General features: G+C 40.9%; 1 protein-coding gene across 2 annotated transcripts; it reads left to right on the top strand.

The window, feature by feature from the left end:
* The first annotated feature begins 95 nt into the window (after window positions 1-95).
* PRIMPOL (primase and DNA directed polymerase) lies at window positions 96-26,012 on the top strand. Of its 2 annotated transcripts, none has more exons than XM_072122995.1 (13): window positions 96-320; window positions 2,153-2,337; window positions 3,071-3,165; window positions 6,691-6,829; window positions 17,182-17,329; window positions 17,763-17,987; window positions 19,427-19,589; window positions 21,183-21,277; window positions 22,580-22,669; window positions 22,769-22,877; window positions 23,758-23,840; window positions 24,831-24,881; window positions 25,335-26,012. In XM_072122995.1, exons 2-13 carry the CDS (start codon window positions 2,158-2,160, stop codon window positions 25,634-25,636), a joined length of 1,680 nt encoding a protein of 559 aa, XP_071979096.1. In that variant the 5' UTR covers window positions 96-320; window positions 2,153-2,157; the 3' UTR covers window positions 25,637-26,012. The 2 variants fall into 2 exon arrangements, with proteins under 2 accessions (XP_071979096.1, XP_071979090.1); XM_072122989.1 differs by having other exon boundaries at window positions 311-451.
* The last annotated feature ends 1,189 nt before the right edge of the window (window positions 26,013-27,201 follow it).

Here is a 27,201-nt window from a genome sequence, read left to right as displayed (position 1 = left end):
GGGACCGCAGCCAATGCGTGAGAATAGCGCCTTGTATCTAAGGCAGCGCTGAAAGAGTGTGGCGTCACGTGAGTCAGTGACAGGCGCCACCACTCGCACATGGCAGAACTATGGACATGACAGAACAGGACGCGCACACGTTATACAACAGTCTTGAACTCTGAAGTACAAGTGAAAATAAAATGAGTCTCCATTTTGGTGAAGCTCAAATACAATGTAATATTCTTCACGGCAGGATGACGCCCCCGTTGTGTTCCCTCAGCTCTTGTCGAAATTGATTGGTTAGCACCGCCAGTCATTCAAACTCTGTAGCCAATCAGGTAATTTCCCAGTGGCGGGAATTTAGACTGGATGCTGGGCAGATCTGTTGGTGCGTTCTGTGCGGACGGTGATGACGTCATGGTATAAGTGCAGAGACGTGACGGAGTAGTGCGGCGTCTTCCCGGAGGATGTGAGTGTCCTGTGTATATAGCACCCAGCGTCCCCACACTGTACACTGCCGCATTGCTCTAATGGGTGACAATCCACTTTCACTGTGTTCTAGGGCGACAGCTTAGATTTTCCAATTTTTTTTTATTTTAACCCCCTTTCTCTGATTGCCTTCTCCATTTTTTTCATTAGTAGTGGCTGCTTTTAATTGATTATATAATAATAATAAGTACACAGCAGGGTTTGTGTTGCATTTACATCAATGTAATATTAAATCTTACAATGTATTGAATTGTATTTACAATGCGGCTACTAAGGCCGCGGTCACACGTACCGCTTGGCGTCCGGTCATAGCGCGACGCTAGCGCACAGGGGGAGGTCCTTGGCCCGAACGCACATGCGTTTCCAGAGAAACGCATGTGATCGGCTTAACAATCGCATACGTTTCCCTGGAAACGCATGTGCGTTCGGGGGCCGAGGACCTCCCCTTGTGCGCTACACGGGTAAATAATAATCTTTATATAGCGCCATCATATTCCATAGCGTGATACAGATTCTGGGGAATTTATATAAATAAAATAAGACATGACAAACAGTCATATGGAACATTAAGAGTGAGGGCCCTGCTCACAAGAGCTTACAGACTATGGTCTCGGTCACACCGCCGTTCATGGGGACGTACATGTGGCCGCATATACTTCCCCATAGACGGCAATGGCAGCCCGGCACCGCACACCACAAAGGCTGGTGCCTCGGGAACGAGTCGCCGGTGTTTTGCGTTAATTTAATGCAAAACGCCGGCAGCTTGTTCCCGATCGCAGGTGTTACCATAGAAACGCCAATGTGATCGGGCCGCGTCCCGTCCCGGTGTGTGCCTGCAAACTTACAAATTTTTCTAAATTTTTCTAATAATTGCTGTATTTTTCAGAATGTAACAACAAACTTATCACTAAGATTTTTTTAACTTGCATGAAGTACAATGTGTCATGACAGAACAGTCTCAAAGTCACCTAAATATGTTAAAGCATTGTGAATTATAATCAATTGTTATGATAAAGGGTAAAAGGACATCTACCATAAAATGCAAATGCCCTCAACGAAATGCTCGTTCCCTTGTCCAGGTGATGATATCTTTTTTTTCTTTAAGGCTATATTCACACGACCATTGGGGGATGCATATACGTCCCCCATAGGCTGGCAATAGACATACTGAGCGGTACAGTGCCTGGGAAAAGATAGGACATGTATATATAATCTATGGAGAGGGGCGGGGCGCGAGCAGCGTTCACTCCCTCATCCTCTCCTGTGCGCCAACGTGTGCTCGCCGTGCTACCGTATGGCGGGCACATGTGTGTGAATGCAGTCTAATCCTGGAATGGCTTTGTTCCGCTGGTGACATCACCGGGGGGTCAAGGGGGGTCAAGAAAACAAACCCACAGTGCCTGCTAATGGGTCTGCCCACTGTCTCTTCATACCTGGTCATATATCTATATTAAAGGGGAGCCCTATGGGTGGGGGCTAGATAAGATCTGGTAGATCATGAAGATCAGATCCCGGATCCATAATGACACAGCCAGTTTTCTGTAATTTATATGTTTAATGATGGATATACCTGGTTATTTACAGATTACTGTACTATTTGTGGTGTAACATGGTACATATCTAGACGTTCATTCCATACTTTTCTGCACTGGAATGGTTAATTCAGCTTTGTTTTTTTTAGTAACAATGAAGAGAAAATGGCTTGAAAAACTGAAGACGGTTGAGGAGCTGGCATCTCAGTATAAGCGCCATCCAATTAGTTCAGTCTACAAACCCAAACTGTCCAGACCTTGGCTGCCTTCATCAGTCTGGAGATTGTTTCCTCGCCAAGTACTAGCTTTTCAGTTTGCCAAAACCTGTAAGGAGGTAAATTGTTATATTTAAGCGTAACTGTGATGTTTGTAAAGTTTTATCTATATCTGCAATAGCTGAATACTTTTATTCTCCTTCATTCATTACCTTATGGCAGATATTTGCCTGCTAAAGATTTCCTTCTCCCTGCTGCTGCCTCTCTCCCTTTAGCGCTGCTGTGCGGTCCCCAAGAAGAAACTGTAGAGTGAGATAATAGGATGGCCTCCAGGATGAGCAGAAGGGTCAGGGCTATGCACTGTGATTGCTCCCTGCCTCTGCTCAGTAATATCAGGAAGCCAGGAACTGAGGTCTATGTCTGCTCTCTCCTGTCTACAGTGTGCTCCATGTTCACACACACAGACTACCTCCTCCCCATGTAGCTTCTGAGTTTAAGGGAAACCTGTCAGTAACATACCCCCACAGAAGGTCCTACCTCATTTTCTATAGTTAGTTGCTCTGCATGATTATAAAATGAACCTCCCACAGTCTTTATTGTAATTTTTTGAATTGAGTCAGCTGGGTGTTGCTGAACTGAGTCAGGCTGTAACACCCCCTTCTTCTTCTGTCAGACAACACTCTATGTGCCATATGCAGTGATTAATCTGTGGATGAAGGTCAAAGCCATAAGGCATTTTTTAATATCAGTACAAGATACAACATGCTTATAAAATGAAACCTGTATAAAGTTCAATGTGTATAGTTCTCAATAATCTACTGCTACTTTAATATGTATTTTTGTTTTGTTAAGGATGTTCATGTATTTGCGTTAGAAACTATTCTTGATGATACAGAGAGAAGGCTTTATCTGGTGACCACCTATGCAGAGTTCTGGTTTTATTACATGTAAGTATTTCCTCCTGCCGTATAAAAATCGTTTTGAGAGTGATATGGTTCCTTTTTTCTCTACGCTATTTACACCTTAAGGACACTGCCTAAAATTGCTTTCAGGACACAGACCTTTTTTTTTTTTTTTTTTTTCCGTTTTATCCTGCTCAAATTCCAAAAGTCATTATGTTACATATCTTTGTTACATATCTAAGTGCTGTATATACTTGAGTATAAAGTTACCTGAGTATAAGGTAACTAATTTTAACACAAAAAACTTGGAAAACCTATTGACACAAGTATAAGCCGAGGGTGGGAAATGCATTGGTCACAGCCAGTACATAGCTAGTCAGTCCCTTTCCCCTCTTGTATAAAGCCATCCAGCCCCTGCCCTCGGTATATAGCCAGTAGCCCCTAAAATTGCAATTTTTAATTATTTTTTTTTTTTATACCATCCACAATACAGGTGTAATAATGTATTATTTACTTGGCCAAGGTCACTACAGACATGACAATATCAATTTTGTGGGGGTATCTTATTTTTTAGCACAAAATATAATTATATATAGAGAAATTTGCTTTTTTTGTGGGGGGGGGGGGGGGTGGGTTATCTTTTTCGATAACTCTGCTGGCTAGAAGTAGTATCTAAGTCTGGTGTACTCACCTAGAATGAAATAAGGGTGCGAGACTTCTTTGCTAAGAAGCTGCCTTATGTATGAAGTGCATAAAGTCTTTCCTAATTGGTTGAACTAGGAAAGGCCACGCCACTTATCTTTGTACTAGATCTCGATTGTTGGACCTGAAGGAAAGCTTCTTCAGGTGTGATCTAGTGAGCGGATTTGAAAGGAAATGCGATGGGGACAAGATGATGTGGGATTTCTTTTAATAGCAAAAAATATTTTTATCATTTAATCCCAAGGGACCCATAGCTTCGGGTTTTAATAATCTTTTCTTAAAAGGAACGTATGGCGGTCTCCTCCGTTTGAGCATTTAGTGACCTATTCTAGGCTGCTAATAAGGACCTCATCATATCCATGTGTTCCTGTCTAATATCAGGAGTGGGGCCTGTCGCTATTTTCGATTTTGTGCTCTTTAAATGAGTGAACCTGTGGACTATGGTTTTAGCAATATAAAATCTATAAATTGTAGAAACGTACAATGTAGATTGTCCTTCAGGATATAAATTGCTGGACTATGTGTGTAAGGCCTCCAAAACATAAGTATTTCCCTTTTATTAGACTCTTGCATAGTTACAATCTATGGTTACCCAATGCAATTGCGCTTTTATAACCAATTCTTTTCCATTGGAGGAAGGCAGCTATGAATCACATATTGTCTAATTGTTTTACTTTTCTCCTACTTCTTTTAAATGATGGTCTGAAGTAACCATGTGTCTCCTGTTTTTAATTGATTTTATTTTTGGGCCCATGGCGAGAAAACAAGTGTTTGTTGAGTTTTGCTCTTATTTAGAAGACTGGTAGGATTAGATTGTATGGCTTCAGGTCCGATTATTTTTTAAACACGAGAAATAGTCTTCCAGCAGGTCCGATTAGTCACTGTTAACTCTGTACAGTCTTCATTTATGTTCGCCTCCAGAACTGCAGTTAAGAATGTTCTCTCAAGTTTGCACCTGAGAAAGTTTTGCTTCAGGTCCAACAATGGAACGCTAGTACAAAGAATAGAGGCGTGGCCTTTCATAGTTCAACCAATCAGGAAAGACTTTCTACACTACATAAATGCACTGTCTAAGGTTTCTTAGCAATGTAGTCTCACACTCTTATTTACATCCAGGTGAGGACACCAGACTTTGTTGGTTAGAAGAAGCGCTGGATTAGTATGAAATAAATAGTTCCTGCTCTTCTCTCTATTGTCTAATGCTGGTTTGAACCTAACAAAATAAAGGTTATTACTTTTTGATGGTGATTGTCACCCTTCTCCTTTCCACTACAAGTTTTGATGCTATTTCTTTGGGTACAAGCACCACCAATATATTCCAGTCCTATATTTCTTCCTGCCCCACAGGAAACCTAACATCATATTTCTGAATATTGGATGTTGCCCCTATTTCCTCTTCAATGTTGCTATTCATTGTTTGTTTTGTTGTATAATGCAAACAAAAATAAATTAATAATGTAATAATAAACAATAAGTAAAAAAAAATATATGTATACGTGCATATATATAATATATACACTCACCGGCCACTTTATTAGGTACACCTGTCCAACTGCTCGTTAACACTTAATTTCTAATCAGCCAATCACATGGCGGCAACTCAGTGCATTTAGGCATGTAGACATGGTCAAGACAATCTCCTGCAGTTCAAACCGAGCATCAGTATGGGGAAGAAAGGGGATTTGAGTGCCTTTGAACGTGGCATGGTTGTTGGTGCCAGAAGGGCTGGTCTGAATATTTCAGAAACTGCTGATCTACTGGGATTTTCACGCACAACCATCTCTAGGGTTTACAGAGAATGGTCCGAAAATGTAAAAACATCCAGTGAGCGGCAGTTCTGTGGGCGGAAATGCCTTGTTGATGCCAGAGGTCAGAGGAGAATGGGCAGACTGGTTCGAGCTGATAGAAAGGCAACAGTGACTCAAATCGCCACCCGTTACAACCAAGGTAGGCAGAAGAGCATCTCTGAACGCACAGTACGTCCAACTTTGAGGCAGATGGGCTACAGCAGCAGAAGACCACACCGGGTGCCACTCCTTTCAGCTAAGAACAGGAAACTGAGGCTACAATTTGCACAAGCTCATCGAAATTGGACAGTAGAAGATTGGAAAAACGTTGCCTGGTCTGATGAGTCTCGATTTCTGCTGCGACATTCGGATGGTAGGGTCAGAATTTGGCGTCAACAACATGAAAGCATGGATCCATCCTGCCTTGTATCAACGGTTCAGGCTGGTGGTGGTGGTGTCATGGGGTGGGGAATATTTTCTTGGCACTCTTTGGGCCCCTTGGTACCAATTGAGCATCGTTGCAACGCCACAGCCTACCTGAGTATAGTGGCTGACAATGTCCATCCCTTTATGACCACAATGCACCCAATATCTGATGGCTACTTTCAGCAGGATAATGCGCCATGTCATAAAGCTGGAATAATCTCAGACTGGTTTCTTGAACATGACAATGAGTTCACTGTACTCAAATGGCCTCCACAGTCACCAGATCTCAATCCAATAGAGCATCTTTGGGATGTGGTGGAACGGGAGATTCGCATCATGGATGTGCAGCCGACAAATCTGCGGAAACTGTGTGATGTCATCATGTCAATATGGACCAAAATCTCTGAGGAATGCTTCCAGCACCTTGTTGAATCTATGCCACGAAGAATTGAGGCAGTTCTGAAGGCAAAAGGGGATCCAACCCGTTACTAGCATGGTGTACCTAATAAAGTGGCCGGTGAGTGTATATGTGACAATTACAAATAATCATTTAAAGGATCTTAAACCATTTAAAGGATCGTAAATTGTGAACATTGAAAATATACTGAATATGTATATATGTGTATATAATATAGATTCTTTCATTAATTTTAAGGAAGAGGCCTCAATCCCTAGCTCACTGTTATGAAGTTATCCCCGCCGACACCGTTTGCAAACTATATTTTGATCTGGAGTACTACAAGCCTACAAATCCAGACGCAGATGGCAAGAAAATGGTTTCTCTGGTGATTCAGGTAAAGCATTTATTTGCATTGTAATAGGTAAAGAGTTGTCATCTTCTATCATGCATTCACTATGGCATTTACTAATACAGACAGTCCCCGGGTTATGTACAAGATAGGTATTTTAGGTTTGTTCTTAGGTCGAATTTGTATGTAAGTTGGAATTGGTGTATTTTATAAGTGTACAGTGACCTCAAGACTTTTTTTTTTTTGGATGCTATATGCAACTGTGGACTATAGCCTTTGGCAACTTTCTGCCTGTCCCCAGTAAACCGGAATGTCTGTTCCCGTGAATGAACTGTATTTGAGCTCACCGGCCGACCAGGACCCGATAAGCTCTTCTTAGCGGTGCTGAAACATCTTCTGCTCTTTATAGTAAAGCAGAGGCTTGACTATTCTGCTAGCATCTGATGCTATCTCAGATTGCGAGTAACCAGGGATACGATCTGAGTTAGCAGTGGCTTGCAGGAGGAGATCCGAGCCGCTGTGCAGTAAACCTGACTGCCTTTCACAAAGCACGACTTTCAAGCAGCTGGTTACCAAGTACGCTTGTGCAGTGTTACCAGCACAAGCTTCCTTGGATACAATGGATTGCAGCAGCTGCTCTTTCATCCTGTGCAGCAGCATGTGTTTTCTCCTGCAAGCCGCTTGCAGACAACCAGGAACGCTTGTGCTAATGAGATTGCACAAGCGTCCTGAGATAGCAGCATCTTGCAGGAGAAAACTCAAGCCACTGCGCGGGAGGAAAGAAAAGCCACTTGAACAGGGAGATCCCTGTTCGTAAGTTGGGACACCGTAACTGGAGGACAGCCAGTATACGCTTTGGGGCATAAATATAATTGTTGGACAGTTTATGGTGGCAATAGCATATATTTAATGCACATAGTTGGACATGCTGGACAGGTTTAATTTATCATCCAAGCACCCTCACTAAAGAGCAGTGTGCCAGGGGTAAAATGAATGTCTGTCAGTGTTATACTCGGCTCTAGTCCAAACATAACCGGAGCCACTTGAAATTCACATACATACAGCTCTGTTTCTAATGAAAGAATTGAGACACAATGATGCTACTTACACACTTGCCCCCATGTTTCTTCAGCTCTATTTATTAAAAATTATATCAAAGATAATGTGTTGTCAGTGGTCCTTATATCCTTTATTCATTTACCAAAGCATATCCATTTATGGCAGATAGCTGCTCGCTATAAACATTGAAGCCTAAAAATAACCAGACTGTTCTGCTTTGTTTGTTCCAACGACTTCATCAAGTATAAACAAGTTCAGGATCTATATATAACCATATCAGTCATGGGAACCAACTGCTATATAGTAAATGTCCAAAATGCCTGTTCCTCTGTGGGTGGATGACCAGACCCTGTTTAATGGTTTTGCATATATTAAAGTGATATTCCTGCCGGGAAGCAGTTATGTGACACTGAGCATAATGCATGGCCATTTCCATCCTTGCCACCACTTCATTCAGATTCATATCCAGCTGTTGGTAACAGTTTCTCCCTTCTGGCTATCTAGCCTCACTACTATCTTACTCCAGTGGATAGCTGATAAGGAGTTTAGCCGAATTGCCTATTAAAGTGGACTACCTCACACACATGGAGATGTTCTATAGGGGCAGCTTCACATATTCAGGGGCACTTCGAACTTTCCTTTTAGTCCTCATGGTTCTTGAGATATCAGTTCTGGTATCTGACCATTGTAGTTCTCTCCACTGTCAAGGAGGAGTTGGAAAAGAGGAGTAGGTGTGTGTGCTATAATAATCTTCTCTTACACTAAGAAGATTACCATAACACATTCCTCTGTTCAAGCATCTTCTTTATGACTGTGGAAAGGTTCATAATGGTCAGATACTGGGACTGATATCTCAGTCACTGTGGGGCTAGAAAAAAAAACTCAAAGTGCCACCGAATCTGTGTAGCAGCCCCTACAGAATGTTATGCTAATCTCCATATAAGGGAAGTGTCGAAAGGTCCTTTTTTTTTTTTTTGAAGAAAATTTTTTATTTGCACATAAAATCACAGAATAACATGATTCCACATATTGCATATGCAAAACGTATAAATACACAACCTACAGTATATACCCCACCCACCCTCTCTTTTCCCTTCCCCTTCTTCTTCAGTTTTTGTTGTAAATCCTTGTATTCATTTCCATGTCAACAATAACAGAACCATTACAATTGCATAACTAGGCTTATATGCTCGATATAACTATTTCTTAGTTGTCTCTTATGGCACAAAGTGTTTTTTGTATCGTTACTCGAGTCAAAACAGATGAAAAAGGGGAACAAGGCATTATCACTTTTACCAATCCGCTTTCCATGAATAAATCCCCGTTATCTTCAATTTATCCCCATTTGCCCCCCATTCCCCCCACCCCCCTCCCCCTTACCGACAGGGAGTGAGGGAAAAAAAAAAAAAAAACCCCAGAAGCAGTTCTAGATAGATATACCTACAGGGTTCCAATTCCCCCATACACTTTCCCATTTTTTCCTTCCTTTCAGTCCTTGCCTTATAAACCATACTTTTTCATATTTCTTAGTTTTTTCCACCAACTTGAGCCATCCTTCTGTTGAAATGGCCCCTGCATTCCCCCAATTTCTTGCAATGAACACTTTTCCGAGGTGCGTAGCTCTCTGCACCAATATCTGAGCCCCTTGATCTACTCCACATCCCTCCGTGTCCCCCAGGATCGCCACCCGTATTGTTGGGATAATTTTTGTTTTTAATATTTTCGAAATGTAAGAGAAAACCTTAAGCCAAAATTCTCCCATTATTGGGCAAAACCAGATGACATGGGCAAAGTCAGCTTCTCGTTCACCACATCTCAGGCAACTGTCGTCTGCCCTCAACTTCATTTTATATAACTGTGCCGGTGAAAAATAAATCATGTGTAAAATGCTATGCTGAATTAGTCTGTGATTCCAGCCTAGCGAGCAGTGTCTAATATTTCTGTAAATTCTATTCCAAACAATAGGACCATTGTCCTCCTTTGCTACAAGTTTTTCCCATTTGACTTGTGAATTGTGTCTATTATCCAGTGTCGTGGACCTCACCAAATGCTTATAAATCTTCGAAATCATTTTCCTTGTGCTTTTACCATTCTTAATAAACTCTATACACTCATGTGATACTACCCTCAGCCCATACCCTGTCCTTTTCCTGTATTCTGCTAAAGCGTGTACTATTTGACCGTACCTCAGAAAATCTCCTCTATTAAGATTACATTCCTCTGCAAGTTGGTCAAAGGACTTAAACCTTCCTTCTACAAACAATTGTGCAATATACCTAATACCCTTTTGTTCCCAAAACCTTAGGTCGGGTACATTTGATAGTTCCGCTATCAAGTAGTTGCCCCTTAGAGGTGTCATGTCCAAAAAGCCATGTATTCCGAATAATCCTTTAAAGCCTGCCCATCCTTTGTACAACAGCTTAGAGATTTCCCATTGTTCGAAATCCTTAGTATTAAGGATACCGCTCTCTAGTATCTCAAAGATCGAACCCATTAAACCTTTTGTGGTTCGGATCAACCTTTGATATACTGGGTTTACCCTCCAGCCTAATAATCTAGACATCTGAGCAGATATATAATAGCCAAAAAAGAAAGGTATCCCCAATCCACCCTCCTCTACTGGGCGATATAGGTAACCCAACTTCATGCGTACTTTCTTACGTCCCCAGATGAGGTCATTCAACATTGCTTCTATGACTTTAAAATATGATTCCTCTATCCATACTGGACTGGCCGAGATTACGAATAAAATTTGGGGAAGCAGAATCATTTTGATTAACCCTATTCTGTCGGCTCTAGAAAGGGGTAGTCTGTTCCAGCAGTGGATTTTATCCCTAATAGCCCCTATGAGGGGGACTAGGTTTAATTCCACAAACCTATCTAACTTGCTTGAAACGTGGATGCCGAGGTACCTAAAACTGCCTTCACATATCGAGATCTTCTTGCCCTGCATTTCTTCCCTTACTCCCGTATCCAGAGGCAATAAAAGAGACTTTTCCCAGTTAATTTGTAATCCGGACCATTTCCCGAATTCATCAATCGTCTTGACCACCCTTGGAACTGTATTAGGAGTATCTTGAAGGTACAGGATCAGGTCATCAGCATATAGGCAAAGCTTGTCCTGGTGCCCCCCACTCCCTCCACCCACTATCTGTCCATCTTGCCTCAGCAGGATTGCCAGAGGTTCGATGTATATAGCATAAAGTAGAGGGGACAGGGGGCACCCCTGTCTTGTTCCTCTGGTCAGAGGAAACGGGTCTGATTGCGCTCCATTCACCACTACTCTTGCCCTCGGAGCTGCATATAAACTTTGGATCCGTCTGATAAAATTGGGGCCAAAACCAAAGCCTTCTAATACGGACCAAAGGAAGCACCACTCTACCCTGTCAAACGCCTTCACGGCATCTAAAGACAGGATAGAGCGGAGCCCTCCCTCCCCCATCTCCATTGCCGAATAGAGCCTATGGATACACTCGTTCATTCTGCGTCCTGGCATAAATCCATTCTGATCTGTATGGATGATAGTAGTGATGACCTCCTGGAGTCTATTTGCTAACAATCTGGCTACGATCTTTGCATCTGTATTCAATAGTGAGATGGGTCGATAAGAACCCACCTCTAACAGATCTTTGTCTTTTTTCGGGATTACTATAATGTTTGCTTCTGACATGGAACCCGAAACTCTCCCCTTCATCTCTGGGTCCTCCAAGACATTTAAAAACAACGGCATTAGTTCCGCCCCATACTTTCTGTATAGAGCAAAAGGTAGGCCATCTGACCCTGGAGATGAGTCTCTTGTACATCCCTTTACAGTCCCAAGTAACTCCGCCAGAGTAATTTCTGCCTCCAGTTTCTCTCTATGTTGTGCAGAGAGTATGGGGAATTTTATTCTGCTTAAATATGCCTTAACATCTGGTTTCGAATCCGGGGCTCCCGAGGTGTATAGGTATTCATAAAAAGATTTAAATTGTTTTATCACTTCCCCTGCTTCCTTTACAATCGCACCCCGCTCCCCACGAATTGCGGCAATATAGCTATTTTTATTTAGGGGCTGGGTCATTTGTGCTAACATTCTATCCGCTTTGCCTCCCTCCGTAAAGTACCTTTGCCCGTTAAAAAACATTTTGTGTCGTGCTTTTCCCTCCAAGAAGCTCTCGTAATTCTCTTTGGCAGTCAACATTGCCTTACTCGTCCCTTCGTCTTGTTCACCCCGTGGGCTATTGACCGCTTCCATATATTTTGTTTTAAGCTGTCGTTCTTCCTGACTGAACGCCCTTTTGGCATCTATGATACCCCTTTTGAACACTCCTCTCAGATGAGCCTTAAGTGCGTCCCAAGTGGTTCATCTATCTGCTGAGTTTAGATTTGCCATCCAAAACTCAGTTATCGATCTTCTTACATCTAACGTGTCCCCCAACATAGTGAGCCAATATGGGTTAAGCCTAAAACTTCTGCTTTTTTTTCCTTCTATCCCTATCTCTACCGTCACAGGGCCATGGTCAGAGACGATTATTGGTTCGTATTGCATCTTCATAATGCTATGAACGAAGGGTTGGGTTACTAAACAATGGTCAATACGAGTCATTAAACTATGTGTTTTACTAAAATAGGAAAATGCTCTTTTAGTGCCATATTTGGTACGCCATACATCCACCAGGCCAAGTTCGTTACACAAGATCGTCAACTTGGAACTCCGTTCCGTAGTGATTCCTCCCTCCCGTTTTTCCAAACACATCCTATCTAACTCGTTATTGAATATTGCATTCAAGTCCCCCACTATTAAAAGTGGGAAACTTTCCTTTCCTTCCCTGAATTTTAAGAGTTCTGCAAATATACCAGGAGAGAAGGGTGGGGGAATATACACAAATGCCAGCACAATCTGCTGGCCAGCCATTTTTCCACACAAAAAAACATATCTCCCTTCCTTATCTATTTGTTTACTGTGCAGTTTAAAGTCTATATCTGAGTGAATCAGAACTGATACTCCCCGTGAATAGATATTCCCATATGAATGATAAATTTTTCCAACCCACTTTTTCCTGATCCGATCCTGGTGCTCTGCTATTAAGTGAGTCTCAGTTAGACATACAATTGCTGGTAAATGCCTTTTAATCCGGTCAAAGATCATACACCTCCTTAGTCTGTTACTAAGGCCCCTCACGTTCCAAGCAAGGATTCTTACCCTAGAACCCATTTAAGTTGGGGGAAAAAAAAAAAAAAAAACAACCCCAAAAAAAATCCCACCCCCCTGTCGGTTTCCCCCCTCTCCCACTTCCCCCCCTCCCCCCACCACAATGATCTACAGTAGCAATTCTCCGTAGATCTCCACCTTCCATCTGCGCCATCCCCCCAGCTGAACCTTAACTCCGCCCCCACCCTTTTTACATATCAATTAGCAGAATTTTGTCGCATTCTAGTGCACATAACTTTTCATTTCACCCATAATTAAGCGCCCAAGCCTGCATGATATATTTTGTTACAATTAGGAACCTTCTCCCTCCAGCCACTCTGAGGCTTCCTCTGGGGAGTCAAAGAACCAAGTCTTATTCTTATATACAACACGAAGTCTCGCAGGAAAGAGTAATGAATACTGCATTTTGGCTTCAAAAAGCCTCTTTTTTATACCTATAAAGCTCATTCTTGCTTTTTGCGTCTCCCTTGCAAAGTCGGGGAAAAAAAAAACCTTTTGACCGTTTAGCAGGATAGGGTCTATGTCCCTGCTATGCCTCAGAATGTAGTCCCTGTCTCGAGAACAGAATAATTTTACTACAATAGCTCTAGGTCTAGCCCCATGCGGGGGTTTTTTAAAGGGGACTTGATGGGCCCTCTCTACTCCGAAATGGTCTGAAAACCCCTCTGAGCCAAAAATCTCCAGGAGCCATTTTTGAATCTCCTCCGAGATATCATGATTCTCCCCTTTCTCAGGGTAGCCTACTACTCTGAAGTTAGATCTTCTAGATCTGTTCTCTAAGTCATTGACTTTATCTTTCAGGGATTTATGATCCGCTTTCAAATCTGCCAGCTCCTGTCTGACTGTCTTCATTTCTCCCGCCAACTGCTTTACAGAAGCTTCCGCCTCTTTGCACTCTTGTCTCAACTTGTTTATTTCGTCTTCAATAGACGAAATATCCACCCTGACTTCAGCCAATTGAGTGCTCATAGAATCCATCGAAGTCTTAGTTTCTCGGACCACCTCTAGAATTTCTGAGAGGATTGGGGGGTTCCCAGGTATAGGTTCCTCATTCTGAAGCGACACAGATTGCGGCCTCGTTTGTTCTCCTTCTCCCGTACCTCCCTCCTCCCTTTCCCCTTCCTTCCTTTCCCCTTCCTTTGCTGCCTGTTTGGACCGGACAGGGGATGATTTCCACATTTTATCTAGTCCTGTGGACTTTCGTGCTGCGTTTTTTGGCCCCATTTTGTAGGATCTTGAGCCCCTTTTGGGGCGATAGTACTGGTACCCAAAGTTGCTCCACAAATTTTTACAAGAGGCTTATGCAATCCACACACATGGCACAAATACTTTTTACAGACTCAGCGGTTTAACCGCAAAAATTCTGCGAATGTACATACAGCAATAAAAAAAATAAAATAAATTCTCACAGCCCGAGCAGTCACTCTAAGCCGGTCTGTTATATTTCTCCGGCTGTACTCTTACAGAGTGTACATATATTTGAACCTGGAATATATTAGCTGCTGTAAACGGCCACCTAAAAGTAGCTCCTCCAAGTTGACTCGACGATTTGATCCCAAAAATAGTCCACTTCTGCCACTGTGCATGCAGAAATAAGAACAAAAAAAAAAAAAGTCTCTCGGCCCGCGCCAAAAAAACTCAAATCCAGCTATGTTCTTACCGAATGTACATATATTTAAACCTGGACTTGGATTAGCTGCTATGAGCGGTCTGCAATAAGTTACTTAACCCCTTAAGGACGGAGGGTTTTCCGGCTCATTTCTCGCTCTCCAACTTCAAAAATCCATAACTTTTCCATTTTTCCGTGTACAGACCTGTGTGAGGGCTTATTTTGTGCGTAACAAATTTTACTTTCCCGTAATGTTATTTATTTTAACATGCCGTGTACTGCGAAGCTGAAAAAAAATTCCAAATGTGGAAAAATTGAAAAAAAACCGCACGTGCGTCACGTTCTTGTGGGCTCAGTTTTTACTACTTTCACTCTTCGCTCCAAATAATATGCCTACTTTATTCTTTGGTTCGGTGCGATCGCGGTGATACCAAATTTATATAGGTTTTATTGTGTTTTAATACATTTTCAAAAATTAAACGAATGTGTACAAAAAAGAAAAAAATTTTTTTGCCATCTTCTGACGCTAATAACTTTTTCATACTTTGGCGCACAGAGATGTGTGAGGGGTCATTTTTTGCGAAATGAGGCGACGTTTTCATTGCTACCATTTTGAGGTCTGTGCGACATTTTGATCATTTTTTATTTCATTTTTTATGTTATGTAAAAAGGTGTAAAAGTCGCATTTCGGACATTTGGGCCCCATTTCCCGCCTCGGAGGTCACCGCCGTCTGTAACCGTTTTTATATTTTGATAGATCGGGCATTTTGGGACGCGGTGATACCTAATATGTTTGTGATTTTTACTGTTTATTATGTTTTATATCCGTTCTAGGGAAAGGGGGGTGATTTGAACTTTTAATATTTTATTAATTTTTTTTATTTTTTAAACTTTTTTTTTTATTTTTTTTTTTCACTATCTTTTAGACCATCTAGGGTACATTAACCCCAGATGGTCAGATCGCTGCTACCATATACTGCAATACTTCTGTATTGCAATATATGGCATTTTTGCAGCACATTCATTACAATGAGCCACTGGCTCATTGTAACGAATCTGCAGCTGCCAGATAGCCTCGTGTCAAAAGAAGACACGAGGCTACCATGGCAACCGATCGCCGCCCCCCGATGACGTTCGGGGGCGTGGCGATCGGAAAAAAGATGGCGGCGCCCACGCGCCGCCGTCTTTTAAACGCCGCCGGCGACTTTGCCGGCGGCGTTGAAGGGGTTAATAGCCGCGATCGGTGCAAGCACCGACCGCGGTTATTAGCGGTGGGGGTTTTGTGCAATATGCAAAAACCCCCACCTCTGTATGAAGAGGACTCAGCCCGTGAGCCCTCTTCATACATCCCTTATACCTCTGCGCCGTAGAGCTACGGCGCAGAGCGTTAAGGGGTTAAAGGGCAAAGCAAGCATAAGAAAAAAAACAATGTAGAAATCGGAGAGAAATAGCCAGGTAAAATAGAGTTCTCTCACCGCCTTTTAGTCCTCTCTGTGGAGGTTGAATCCTGCCAGCCGAGTGAGGGGCCTTGCAGCCTGTAGTCAGCGAACACCCTTTAGGGCCCGTCCTTACACACTTCTTGCTGTTCCTTTGGCTGTACTCTCCACCGACCTCTCTCACAGGGCGAGGAGGCCAGCCACAATATTCCGCTCCGGTCGCGGCTCTCTTCCTCTCTGAAGGCGGCCGTCCGGCTGCCCAAGCCTCCGCGGCGTCAATAGTGCCGTCTCCTCTGCTCCCACCAGAGGGAACGACCAACGAACCGGGTGCCGCCTCTCTCACCGTCCTCTCTCACAGGGGGGGGGGGGGCAGCAGCCGTGCTCAGTCCCACACGACCTCCTCTCTCTCCGGCCTCACGGCGTCAGCGGTGCCGTCGCTACTGCTCACCCGGATATCCACTCGGCTCCCGCATCTTCCTCGCCACTCAGATAAGTCTCACCACGCTCCTAGGCTCCGTCTATAGGTTAGACCTCCATAGTCCTCCGGTTAGCCAAATAGCGCCATGTGTGGCATGTGCACGCGAGCCGGTGGGGGCGGGGTGGCTCACAGAGGAAGCGGCAGTGACGTGCTTCCTCACATCACGCCGTCACGCGCCGTCCGTCGAAAGGTCCTTTAAATGAAACTGTTTCTGGTTCATTGTAATGGAAATGCCCTGAACTTTGATTTCTCATGTCAGCGAGGCCTCATTCAGATGGCCGTGTGCTTTCCCAGACTGTATCCTGGGCGAGCACAGGGCCAGGAGGAGGAGGTGTGAGCACTGGTCACCCCTCTTCCCTTCATAGGTAGACGAGCACAACAAGTCCTATATTTTGCGACACATTGTGTGCTCACTGTATATTCACGGAGAGCCTTAGAAGTCTATGGGGGCCGTGATCTAGTCGCAAATCATGTGACCAGATCACGGCCCCTAAATGAGAGTGCAGGAAGAAGGGCATAATCCTTGTGTCCAGCCTAAACATGACCCTGTAGTAGAAGAAATCAGGAAGGATAGTGAAAAGCAATTGACTTATCCTATGTACTCTGTTTTTCTTTCATCTGCAGTTTTTTTGTAAAAAGCTAGAAGATTACTATGGTGTTAAGTGCTCTGCAGATTATGTTCTAAACCTGGACTCCAGCACCGATGAAAAGTTCAGTCGCCACTTAATATTTTTATTACCTAACACTGCCTTTAAAGATAATATACATGTTGGTAAGTGAATGTATGATAGTATTGGTAATGTTATCGATTTCTTTTCTAACTGCTAAAAGATAATATCCAATATCAAAATGTTGAAATTTAATGTGGTTAATTTATATAAATATACAAGATTATCTTGTAGGAAATTTCAATTCTATTACAACAATTACCACATTGAAAGGAGGGGAATCTTTTGCAAAAGCTCTGATATTCTTATTGTGGATTCTGTTTTTATAAAAAATAAAGGCATATGGTTTGTAGTGGTTTGTTCTTTTTAGTTTGTATTTGCATTCTTCTGCCCCGCAAAGACCATTTTGAAATTTGAAGAAAAGGGATACGTCCTCCATGTATATTTGTTGGGTTGTCTGTATCGGTGTGAATAGTAATGCAGGTTAAGCCCAATCTATATTTCTGTTATATCTTTTGTCCTTAATTGTTTAACCAGGCAATTTTATCAAGTCTGCTTTACATCCATTATGTTCTCTGAATGGACCTATGTCTCCTTCCAATGTCTCCTTTTGTGAAAGATCCTCAAGAGATTTTGATGAACGTTGTGAAAGCAATGGGGGAAATGCTCAGAAAGCATCCTCTGACAACCAGGAAATCCACGATTTGTCGTCTCTATTTGTGAAAGATAAAAATGGTGGAATAAAACTGTTTATTGATCTAGGTAAGGATATGTGCTTTGCTGTGGACTAAGTTTTTTTTTTTTTCTAGTTTTTGGTTTATTTGGTTCTGTAATGGTGCACAGTTGTAACAACCAACATAACATCAGTGGCATCTTGCATGGTTTGTCAGAGGGTCAGAGACCCATAGTCACTGGAGAGCAATAGGTTGGCTTTGCAGCTTAGGGCCACTTAAAGTGTGTTCTCACATGTTCAGTTTGGTCATAAAGCCCAGAATAAATAAATAGTAAAAAGTAATTTATGCATATGGTATGAATAACATGACATGTGATCTCGTGAATTATTTCATTTTCTTTTGTCCAAGATTTTAAGGACATCTGACATCAGTCTGACTGAAAGTAGATGTGTAGAACTCACATGCTCATTTTTTTCCACATGTATTGAAACTGTTCTTATTATTTTCAGGAACAGCACGAATTATTTAAAAAAATATTCAGATTAGCAAGAGGACTTCGGGCTTGCATCACCTGGGCGCCTCTCAGTACATTTAATTTATGCACTGCCATGGTCCTGCCTGCTCCCGGCCCAAGAGCTTTGAGAGAGCTCATGCCCCGCACTCTCTGAGCCCCTTCTCTCTGACGTCACCGGCTCACTCCAAGTTCTTTGATGGGAGGAGGTGGGAGTATGGAAGTATGGGACATGCATAAATTAAAAACTGGTGGTGTTGAAAGGTGCTCAGATGACGGAAGCCTGGGCTCCTCCAGCTAACCTATATATTATTTTAAAACTCTTTTTCTTGCAAATTGTACCGTTCCTGAACAAAATAATACTTCCAACATCTGTGAGAAAGAAAGAGTTCTACATATCTACCATCAGTCCTTAAAAATCATAATAATGAAAATGAACTGAATTGGTAATTGTTATGAATAACTTTCCATTACATCCAGTTATTGACAAGATATTAAAGGTACTTTTGGTCTAACATTATATTCTGAGATTTTCTAGACACTGAAACTTGTCAATACTGTAGGGTTTTTTATGCAGCATAGAAGATAACACCTCTATAGAAAACCATATCAATGTATAACAGTAGATGATGCTCATCTCTTATCTAAACCTTCTACTGTATCTGCAAAGAACATTCCCAGAAAACTCTCCACAGACTTCAATGTGTCGCCTACATTACTGTCTATTGTCATGCAGCTCCTTTAAAGCAGATTACTAAATAACTTTTAACGAAGCAAAGTAAGGATGGCAGCTCCCATATTCATTGTTCACAACTAAATGATTACTAAATGATCTACAATATGATAAGTAACATAATAGAAAATGTTAACATTTTGTGTTTACAGAAAATAATTATAATACATTGACTGGATTTTCATGGGAAAACCCTAAGTAATTGTAAATAACTCATGTACGGATTATATACAGTGTAAATCTGGTATACATTTTGTTTTGTGTTCTCCAACTTTGCCCTCAGGTGTTTACACTAAAAACAGAAATTTCCGTCTGTACAAGTCATCGAAAATGGGTAAAAATGTAACTTTTCAAGTGGCAGAGGATAACATCTTTGCAGTGAAGGCTTTAAAAAATATTTCTGAGGAAGAGCAAATTTTCCTTTGCTCACTTATCAGCAATATTAGGTAACTTTTCCTTTTTTTTTTCCATTGGGGTCGGGGGGATTGGTAAATATTGATCTGGAACAGTTTACAAAGCTACATGTAAGGCCTCAGACTCTTGTTGAGGTACAATTTATTAGTGCAATGACTCCAAAAGTTACTTCAATTCAGAGAACTTTGTGTCATCTGTGATTCTCTCAGAACATCTAATATCTTCTGAATGAAGATAGTGAACAGATTTCACAATGGTTTCTTGCAGAGTTGAAAGTGCTATTTAGCGTTAACAATGACTATTCTCAACCCCATATATGCAAACAAGGAGGGGGGGGGGACCCTGAATGAGCTACAGACCATATGAAAAATGATTCAATAGATTACTTGACTAGGCGTGATGGACCCTATGTTGGGCAAAGTATCCCACAGAAAAAAAAATATTAATACCAAAATAACAGCAATTGGATAATTGGTGAAATAGAAGAATAGAAGTGAGGATAGACCTGATCTAAAAAGCAGCATTACAGCTTTTGTATCTATTCAGTAGACAATGGTTTTCCGTGGTTGCCTCATATTGCTTTCACTTCCTTGTACGCACTCTTTGAAGATGGTGTGGCTACATAAAAGTGAAATTACATGTTATATTCCTTATACATTCCATAGTCTACCCGCTGGTGAACTGGTTTCTGCTGCGCTGCCTGGAACGTGTTGCTATGTGTAACATTAAACAGAACAGAATGCAAGAATTTGCTTCTAGTCTATCCTAAAACAAATGTTTAAAAGGTCGCCCACTTCTTAACAAACATTACTTTGTTAATGCAAGATAATGTAGGGCATAATGTACTATACCTCATTGGAGAAATATACCTTCTTGTCACAACATAAGTTGTGGGGTGACTGCAAATGGCAAAATATGTTTTATTAATATGAGTACAGGTCACTACATTTCTACAGTTTCTGCAGAGGCTTTTGTGAAAGAGTTATGGAGCCGATTCTCCTCTTATTTGTGTGAAGTGTATGGAAAACCACATAGCAGCTAGTCTCCATGCACTAGCTCAAAGAGGACTGAGAATGAGAGAACTGCAGGAAAAACTGCAATAAATTAATTTGAAGTTTGTTCAAATATATCAGAATATCCTAAAATAGACTAGTGAACAGCACACATGTTCTGCATATCTGCTGTGACAGAAAGGACCCAATAGAAATGCCAGACCGCGCTCAATGCGGTCTAGCGTATTCATGAGGGGGCTGCTTCTGCCCCAGACCGCCCCTCCCACTCCATAGTCCGGTGGTGACTGACAGGGTTGATACGACAGTCACCTTCTCCTAGTCCCGCCCGCTCATGAATACGCCAGACCGCTATTGTACAGCACAGCAGTGTCTACTAGCGTTATCGTAGGTTTCCCGTAATGCTAGCAGGTTAACACTGCTACATCTGTTGTAGCACTAGGAGCTGCTTATTTCAGTAAGAAGCTCCTAGTGCCTTTTTTTAGGGGTGACAGCTACAACACAAAATGCAACCCCAGCAACCTAACAATAATCATGAATTTCTGGAGCCAATGGTGTATCTACAGTATATATCTGTGTGACCAAACTCATATTAATTGTTACATTGCTTTGAAGATTTACAGATTCTTTAAAAGTTTTAACGTGTTCAAGTACAGACGAAAAGAGGAGTGACCAATCCAGCCTCTGCTCTGCAGCATCTGTTATCACAGGTAGTTTTCTTTTTAAAGGATAATTTTTTTTCTTTTTTTCTTTTACAATTGCTTTATTGACACATGAATGAAACAGAACAGCATCGTAAATCAAGGAACATTAGTTGAGGTACATCAGAAATAGCAGCGTACATCATAATGTAATTATTTGCCATTCATGAGGAATTCTGCACAAAAGCAACAACCTTAAAACTCCCTTCCCAACTAATATATGTAAAAATAACCATCCTGGTCGAGTGGTATCAGGTGAGCAATACAGTTAAAGTGAAAGTAGCAACACGGTAGGCGGCTGTTTTTTCCCTGAAAATTGAGAAATTCCTCCTGTAAACAATGCGCAGAGTGGTACAGAGAGGATGTCCGTTAATACCATTATATTGTTTGAAGGATAATTTTAATAGATCATTATACGTGTAGAGTCATACAACCCTGTTATATGCATTACATTTGATCCCTGCCCTCCTTCCCCGGCGTGGGTCCAATGTGATGCATCCATGGGCTGAGTATTGTACTATAGACTGTATTGTTTTCAAGTCAGAAAGAATAATAAAGCCTGAAAGAACTGCTGTGTTATTATCAGTCTTATCAGAGCCTTGCAAAAAGCAAGGGGGCGATTGCTCATATCTAGTACAAAACATTTGTGATCTATGAGGTATACAGGAAACTCTGACTCTTCACAATTATACTTGTTTTCACATATTTCCTCCAGTAAATTGTTCCCACTTTTTGCTTGAACCATTGACATTCTTAAACCTGTCAGAGGGAACCTGTCAGACACAACATCGGAGGAAAGGGGTGTTGCAGCTTGACTCCACTCAGATCAGGAGCACCCGCTGAATTCACAAGATTTCCATGCTTCGCACGGGGGCTCATTTTATAATTTACAGGAGCCACTGACTTTTTCAATATCATCATGCAGAGCAACGCACTTCAGTAAATTGGGTAGAACCTTCGGTTTGGGGGGCCATATGTGCCTGACAGGTTTCCTTTGAAGTGAAAACCTACAGGAAACTTGCGCTCCTGAACATAGTAATATGGCAGTTTTATCAATAGCCAAAAATAGTCATCTGATAAAATATGAATAAATAACAATAGCTTGTATCTTGAGGATTGGTGCTTTTTGGATATGGCTGTAGTTCTTTTATTTTATTGTTATATGAAATTCTTAGATGATTACGATGCACTTGCATATAGTGTCCATTCTACAAAGTGTTCTGTTTATGACGTTGTGTCTCTTATCTAAGTGATTCAGCAACATTTCTCCTCAGCGTAACGCCTGAACTTGTTTTTTTTTTGTCACTGCAGGCATCACGATGAAGGGATACGAGTTTTCACCATATCCAGAAATTGATCACTTTATATTATCATTGTTGACCAGCAAAGGTTTCAATGGAGGTACAGTATTCATTTTTTTTTAATTTAATGGGGTTTTTTAATGTCTGCTTTATTTTAGATTAGTACTACGGTATATTGCCTTTTTTTTTTCTGTATTAGGTATTCGACATTGGAATTATTTTTCCACCCAGGAATTGCTGGTTTATGATACCATTAACTATCGCTTGTGTGAAAACATAGGCCGAGCTCACAGAAGTAACAACGTCATGTAAGGATCTTCTCTTCACCTTCCCTGTGATTTTGGTTGTATCGGGATGACACTAGTCCATTTTACTCACACTTGTTAGATGGGTCTTTTTATAATGTGGACAAATAGGTTCTCTACCTGTAATCTCAAATTACCTGGAGATTTGCTGTGTGATGTTTCCATGTAATAGGTCTGCAGCATTTTTTTTATACAGTAGCAGTGTAATGTTTGACAATCCCATATTAACACAAGCAAACAAATTCAGACTAATAGCTGGGCAGAATTGTCAGTAGATACCAATCTGGTCAAAAAATAAAACATCATTTTTATTATATTTTATCTTTTATGAGTGATGCATTATTCTATTAAAACACAGGTCGTAGCGGACAATGTTATTATTTGTAGTAGGCAATATTGTGGGTAATTCCATAGTAATTTATAGTGGTGCAGGTCAGTGATGACAGGGATATGTCAAGCCCTTTGGGTAGTTAGAGTATAACTGGTAGACGTAGATAGGGTGACAGGGTATAGGGTTATATGGAAAGAGGCCAGATAGGAGTCTTAAGACTATTGTGGTGTATCACCATAGAGGTCATGTGATGATTACAGTACACACCAGACTAGACCCTAGACAGTACACAACCAGACAATTTTTTTTTTTGCTGTTATTTTCTGCATATCTGTAATGAGCTAAATCCTGCATCCATTAATCCCTTTGAGCAGGTATCTTTATAAGAAATGCGGATATAACCTTTAAGTTGCATATTTGGACTCTAGATGACTGCTTGATATGGTTATTATTATTCTATTATTATTATTATTCTGTAAAAATGCATACACTTGCAAATAACTGTTTGAAGTTATTAACGTTGAATGTATTTGTTTTGCTTTTGCTCTACAGGTTACTAGTTGATATAAAGAGAGAAATCTGGTATCAGAAATGCCATGACCCAGTCTGCAGAGCACAAAACTTTAAGTCTGAATGTAAGTTTAAATCCATATTAAGAATATTATAAATGAATGTTAGATTATATCTGTTTATCTTAACTCAATGCTATCCAAATATGAATTTACAGTTCCGTGCAGGCATTGACTCATTACAATAAATATATTTCATGACATTGATAGTGAAGTCAAACAGTATAAATAACTGGAATGGTTGTGAAAAAAGCTTTAGCATTCAATAGGTACTAGCTGATTAACACATCTGTCATTCTTGGTCCCAAACACCTCTACAAACCATTTCAAGTATTATAAAATGAATGTGTTAGTATGTATTCCAATAGAATTTTGCTGCACATTGACATCTTATATATATTTATAAATACTGTCAAAAATAGAACATGCTTCACATGTTTTCATTGGTAAAAACTAAACTATGCATGTTCCCTCCTTTAGGTTTAAAACCCACGAGCAAGTCTGATGCGACTAACATCGTGGGCTTGCCTGAATAACCTTGCCTGACTAACACTAATCTCGGCATGTCAGTTCAGTTCTGGTCTCTGAGCATTGCGGCCGGACATTCCGTCATCACTTGAGTTAGTTACATCAGACACGCTTGTGGGTTTTAGGCCTTACTAATTTCTTCGTGACACATTTCTGTAAAGAAATATGAGTATTGTTATCAATAAATGCACAGTAGCATCTTATTTATGGCTGATACCAAATAGGGGTTTTGACACCCTTGTCCCTGTGGGGATCATTTCAAATAATGCTTTTGTGAGCAAATTTATAAGGTGGCCTTACAATACTATGGCATTCAGCAGATACCTAATCATCCTAATCCAACTTCCCATAGGGACACAAGAGAGATACTCTAATTCAACTTGCATTCAGCTGGTGTATATGGCCACTTTTTATAGATTTTTATTAAAAATTAAAATAAATGACTAAATTGACATCACAATTTCTTATTTTCTGGATTACTTTTCCTTTGCTTTTTAATTCAGTCTTTCTGTATGACTTTTTTCACAGTTCACCCTTTGCCTCCAGAAGTTTGTCTTCCATCTATATTTAAAGAGGTAGGTTCTCAATACTAGTTTCTTCAGTCCCTGTGTTACGTACAAGATAGATTATTTAGGTTTGTTATTAAGTTGAATTTGTATGCAAGTTGGAACTGTATATTTTATAATTGTAACTCCAGACAAATTTTTTTTCTGTCCCTTTGACAAAATTGGATTTTCAAAATGGGAGCAAGGATTCTCAATAAAACTTAATTGAAGACACGTTACAGCTGATCATTGCAGCATGGGACTAAAGTAAAGCAACCAGAGAGCTTCACCAGAGGTCACAGTGGGCAGAGAGATCCGTATTCTCACACCGTACAAATATGTGGTTTCCTCCATACTGAATTTTTGAAAACTCTGTTGCAATTATTAGAGACTGGGTGTGTGCGTGTGTGGATTTAATATAAGCATGTAATGTAGGATAGAGAACCTTCCCCCCCCAAAAAAAGTAAATAAATTGTCTTACAGGTAGATGAAGAATGCTCTCTTACAATGGATGAAGATGGTATCATTAGGAACATCAAACAACCTGTCCCCTCTACTGAGGAACTTGTCATAAGCAAAAAAATGGAGTCTCTATCAGAAGAAAGCAAAACCGATACAGTCTGGGGATGTTACATTGATGACGCCTCCCTAGCAGAAGCTGCAGAAGATGCCGAACTAGTGGATGCTGTTGATCTAAGTGTGGAAGACTGGAGCGGGGAGGAGACTGAGATACCAGATGAACTTTTATTACAAGCGGTTGATGCATATCACACTTCTGAGGGAACGTAACCAATGTGGTCCTCTCCAGTGTTATATAGATGGATTGTAATATTGTAAAAATATTAGGACTGCTACATTATTCATAGATATAATGGGTCTAACTGCAACTCTGCCCAGGACAGTTTTGTCATATTTAAAAGATATTCAATAGAAGAAAGGCTATTTTACACTGAAATTTTTATATTATTTTAAAATGAAATTTTACAAGCCCATTTTTATTTGTTTTGATTTCACCAACATTTTCTGCTGTGCTTCACACTTGCATTCACATCTAACTGGGTCATGGGGCTTGCAACCAAATATCCTAGCAGTATGATGGCTCTAGAGATGAAAAAGGAATGTGTTCTGTGAATCTCAAGAATAAGGAATCCTAGATCAAAGTAATGAAGGAAGCCATAGGTTTGGGAGGTAAAATTTAGTGAAGCTTAAGTTTCCTATAATATGCACATTTAGGTCGTCCTAGGAATCAGTGGAGAAATTGACTTTCTGAAAAACATTTTCCCCACTTCCGTGGTAACTTTAGGACACCCAGAGAACAAAATTTAAAAGTTCTACTACATATAGTTGAAACCAGAAGTTTCAATACACTACAGGCGGTCCCCTACTTAAGAACACCTGACTTACATACAACCCCTAGTTACAAACGGACCTCTTGATTTTGGTAATTTACTGTACTTTAGTCCTAGGCTACAATAAACAGCTATAACAGTTATCACAGGTGTCTGTAATGAAGCTTTATTATTAATCCTGGTTCTTATGACAAACATTTTTAAAATCCAATTGTCACAGAGACCAAAAAAATATTCACTGGGGTTACAATAATAAAGTATACGGTTCCGACTTACATACAAACTCAGCTTAAGAACAAACATACAGACCCTATCTTGTATGTAACCCGGGGACTGCATGTATATAAAAAGACATATGTTATGTTTTGCTCACTATTCGACACAGTTAGGATTACCAAAATTAAATATATTTGCCAAATGAGATTTTAAAGGAATTATTACTTTCTCAAGTCAAAAGTTTGGATACATTTCATTAGTATTACCTTACCCTTAGGCTCAATTCACTATGGCCAGGCAAGCACGGGTGGAGAGTGGAGGGATGAGCTGCTCGCCCCTCCATAGGAAGAAGCACAGCACGCCCATAATTACAGGGGAAGATAGAGCCTGCTTTATCTTTCCGGTAAGGTACAGCGCGGTTGGAAATATGTCCATCGAAATGGATGGACGTATTGCCCATTGAAAGGCATGGTATTGTACGCAACCCGCAATGGTATGGTACGGGCTGTAGTGTGAAAGCCAACCTGTCAGCTGAAATTGACCTAATAAACCACTTATAGTATGTTGTCAGGCACCTTTCAGATCATGTTTCTTTCATGGCCCAGTGGTGGCATCAACTAAAAAATCAGTTTGAAGTGAAATGTAAATTGGCTGTATAAAGTCAAGGAGGCGGACATTTTAACACTGAAGTCAAGCTCTCTCTTCGTCCTAAACTACCCTTCACTGTAATTGATGGTCCTGCATCCAGATACATCACCAACCAGATCTCCTGAATTTCTGATGCATGAT

The sequence above is a fragment of the Engystomops pustulosus genome, chromosome 1 (genome assembly GCF_040894005.1).
Source record: "Engystomops pustulosus chromosome 1, aEngPut4.maternal, whole genome shotgun sequence".
Classification (NCBI taxonomy): Eukaryota; Metazoa; Chordata; class Amphibia; order Anura; family Leptodactylidae; genus Engystomops; species Engystomops pustulosus.
This window is presented reverse-complemented; position numbering and strand designations above follow the sequence as displayed.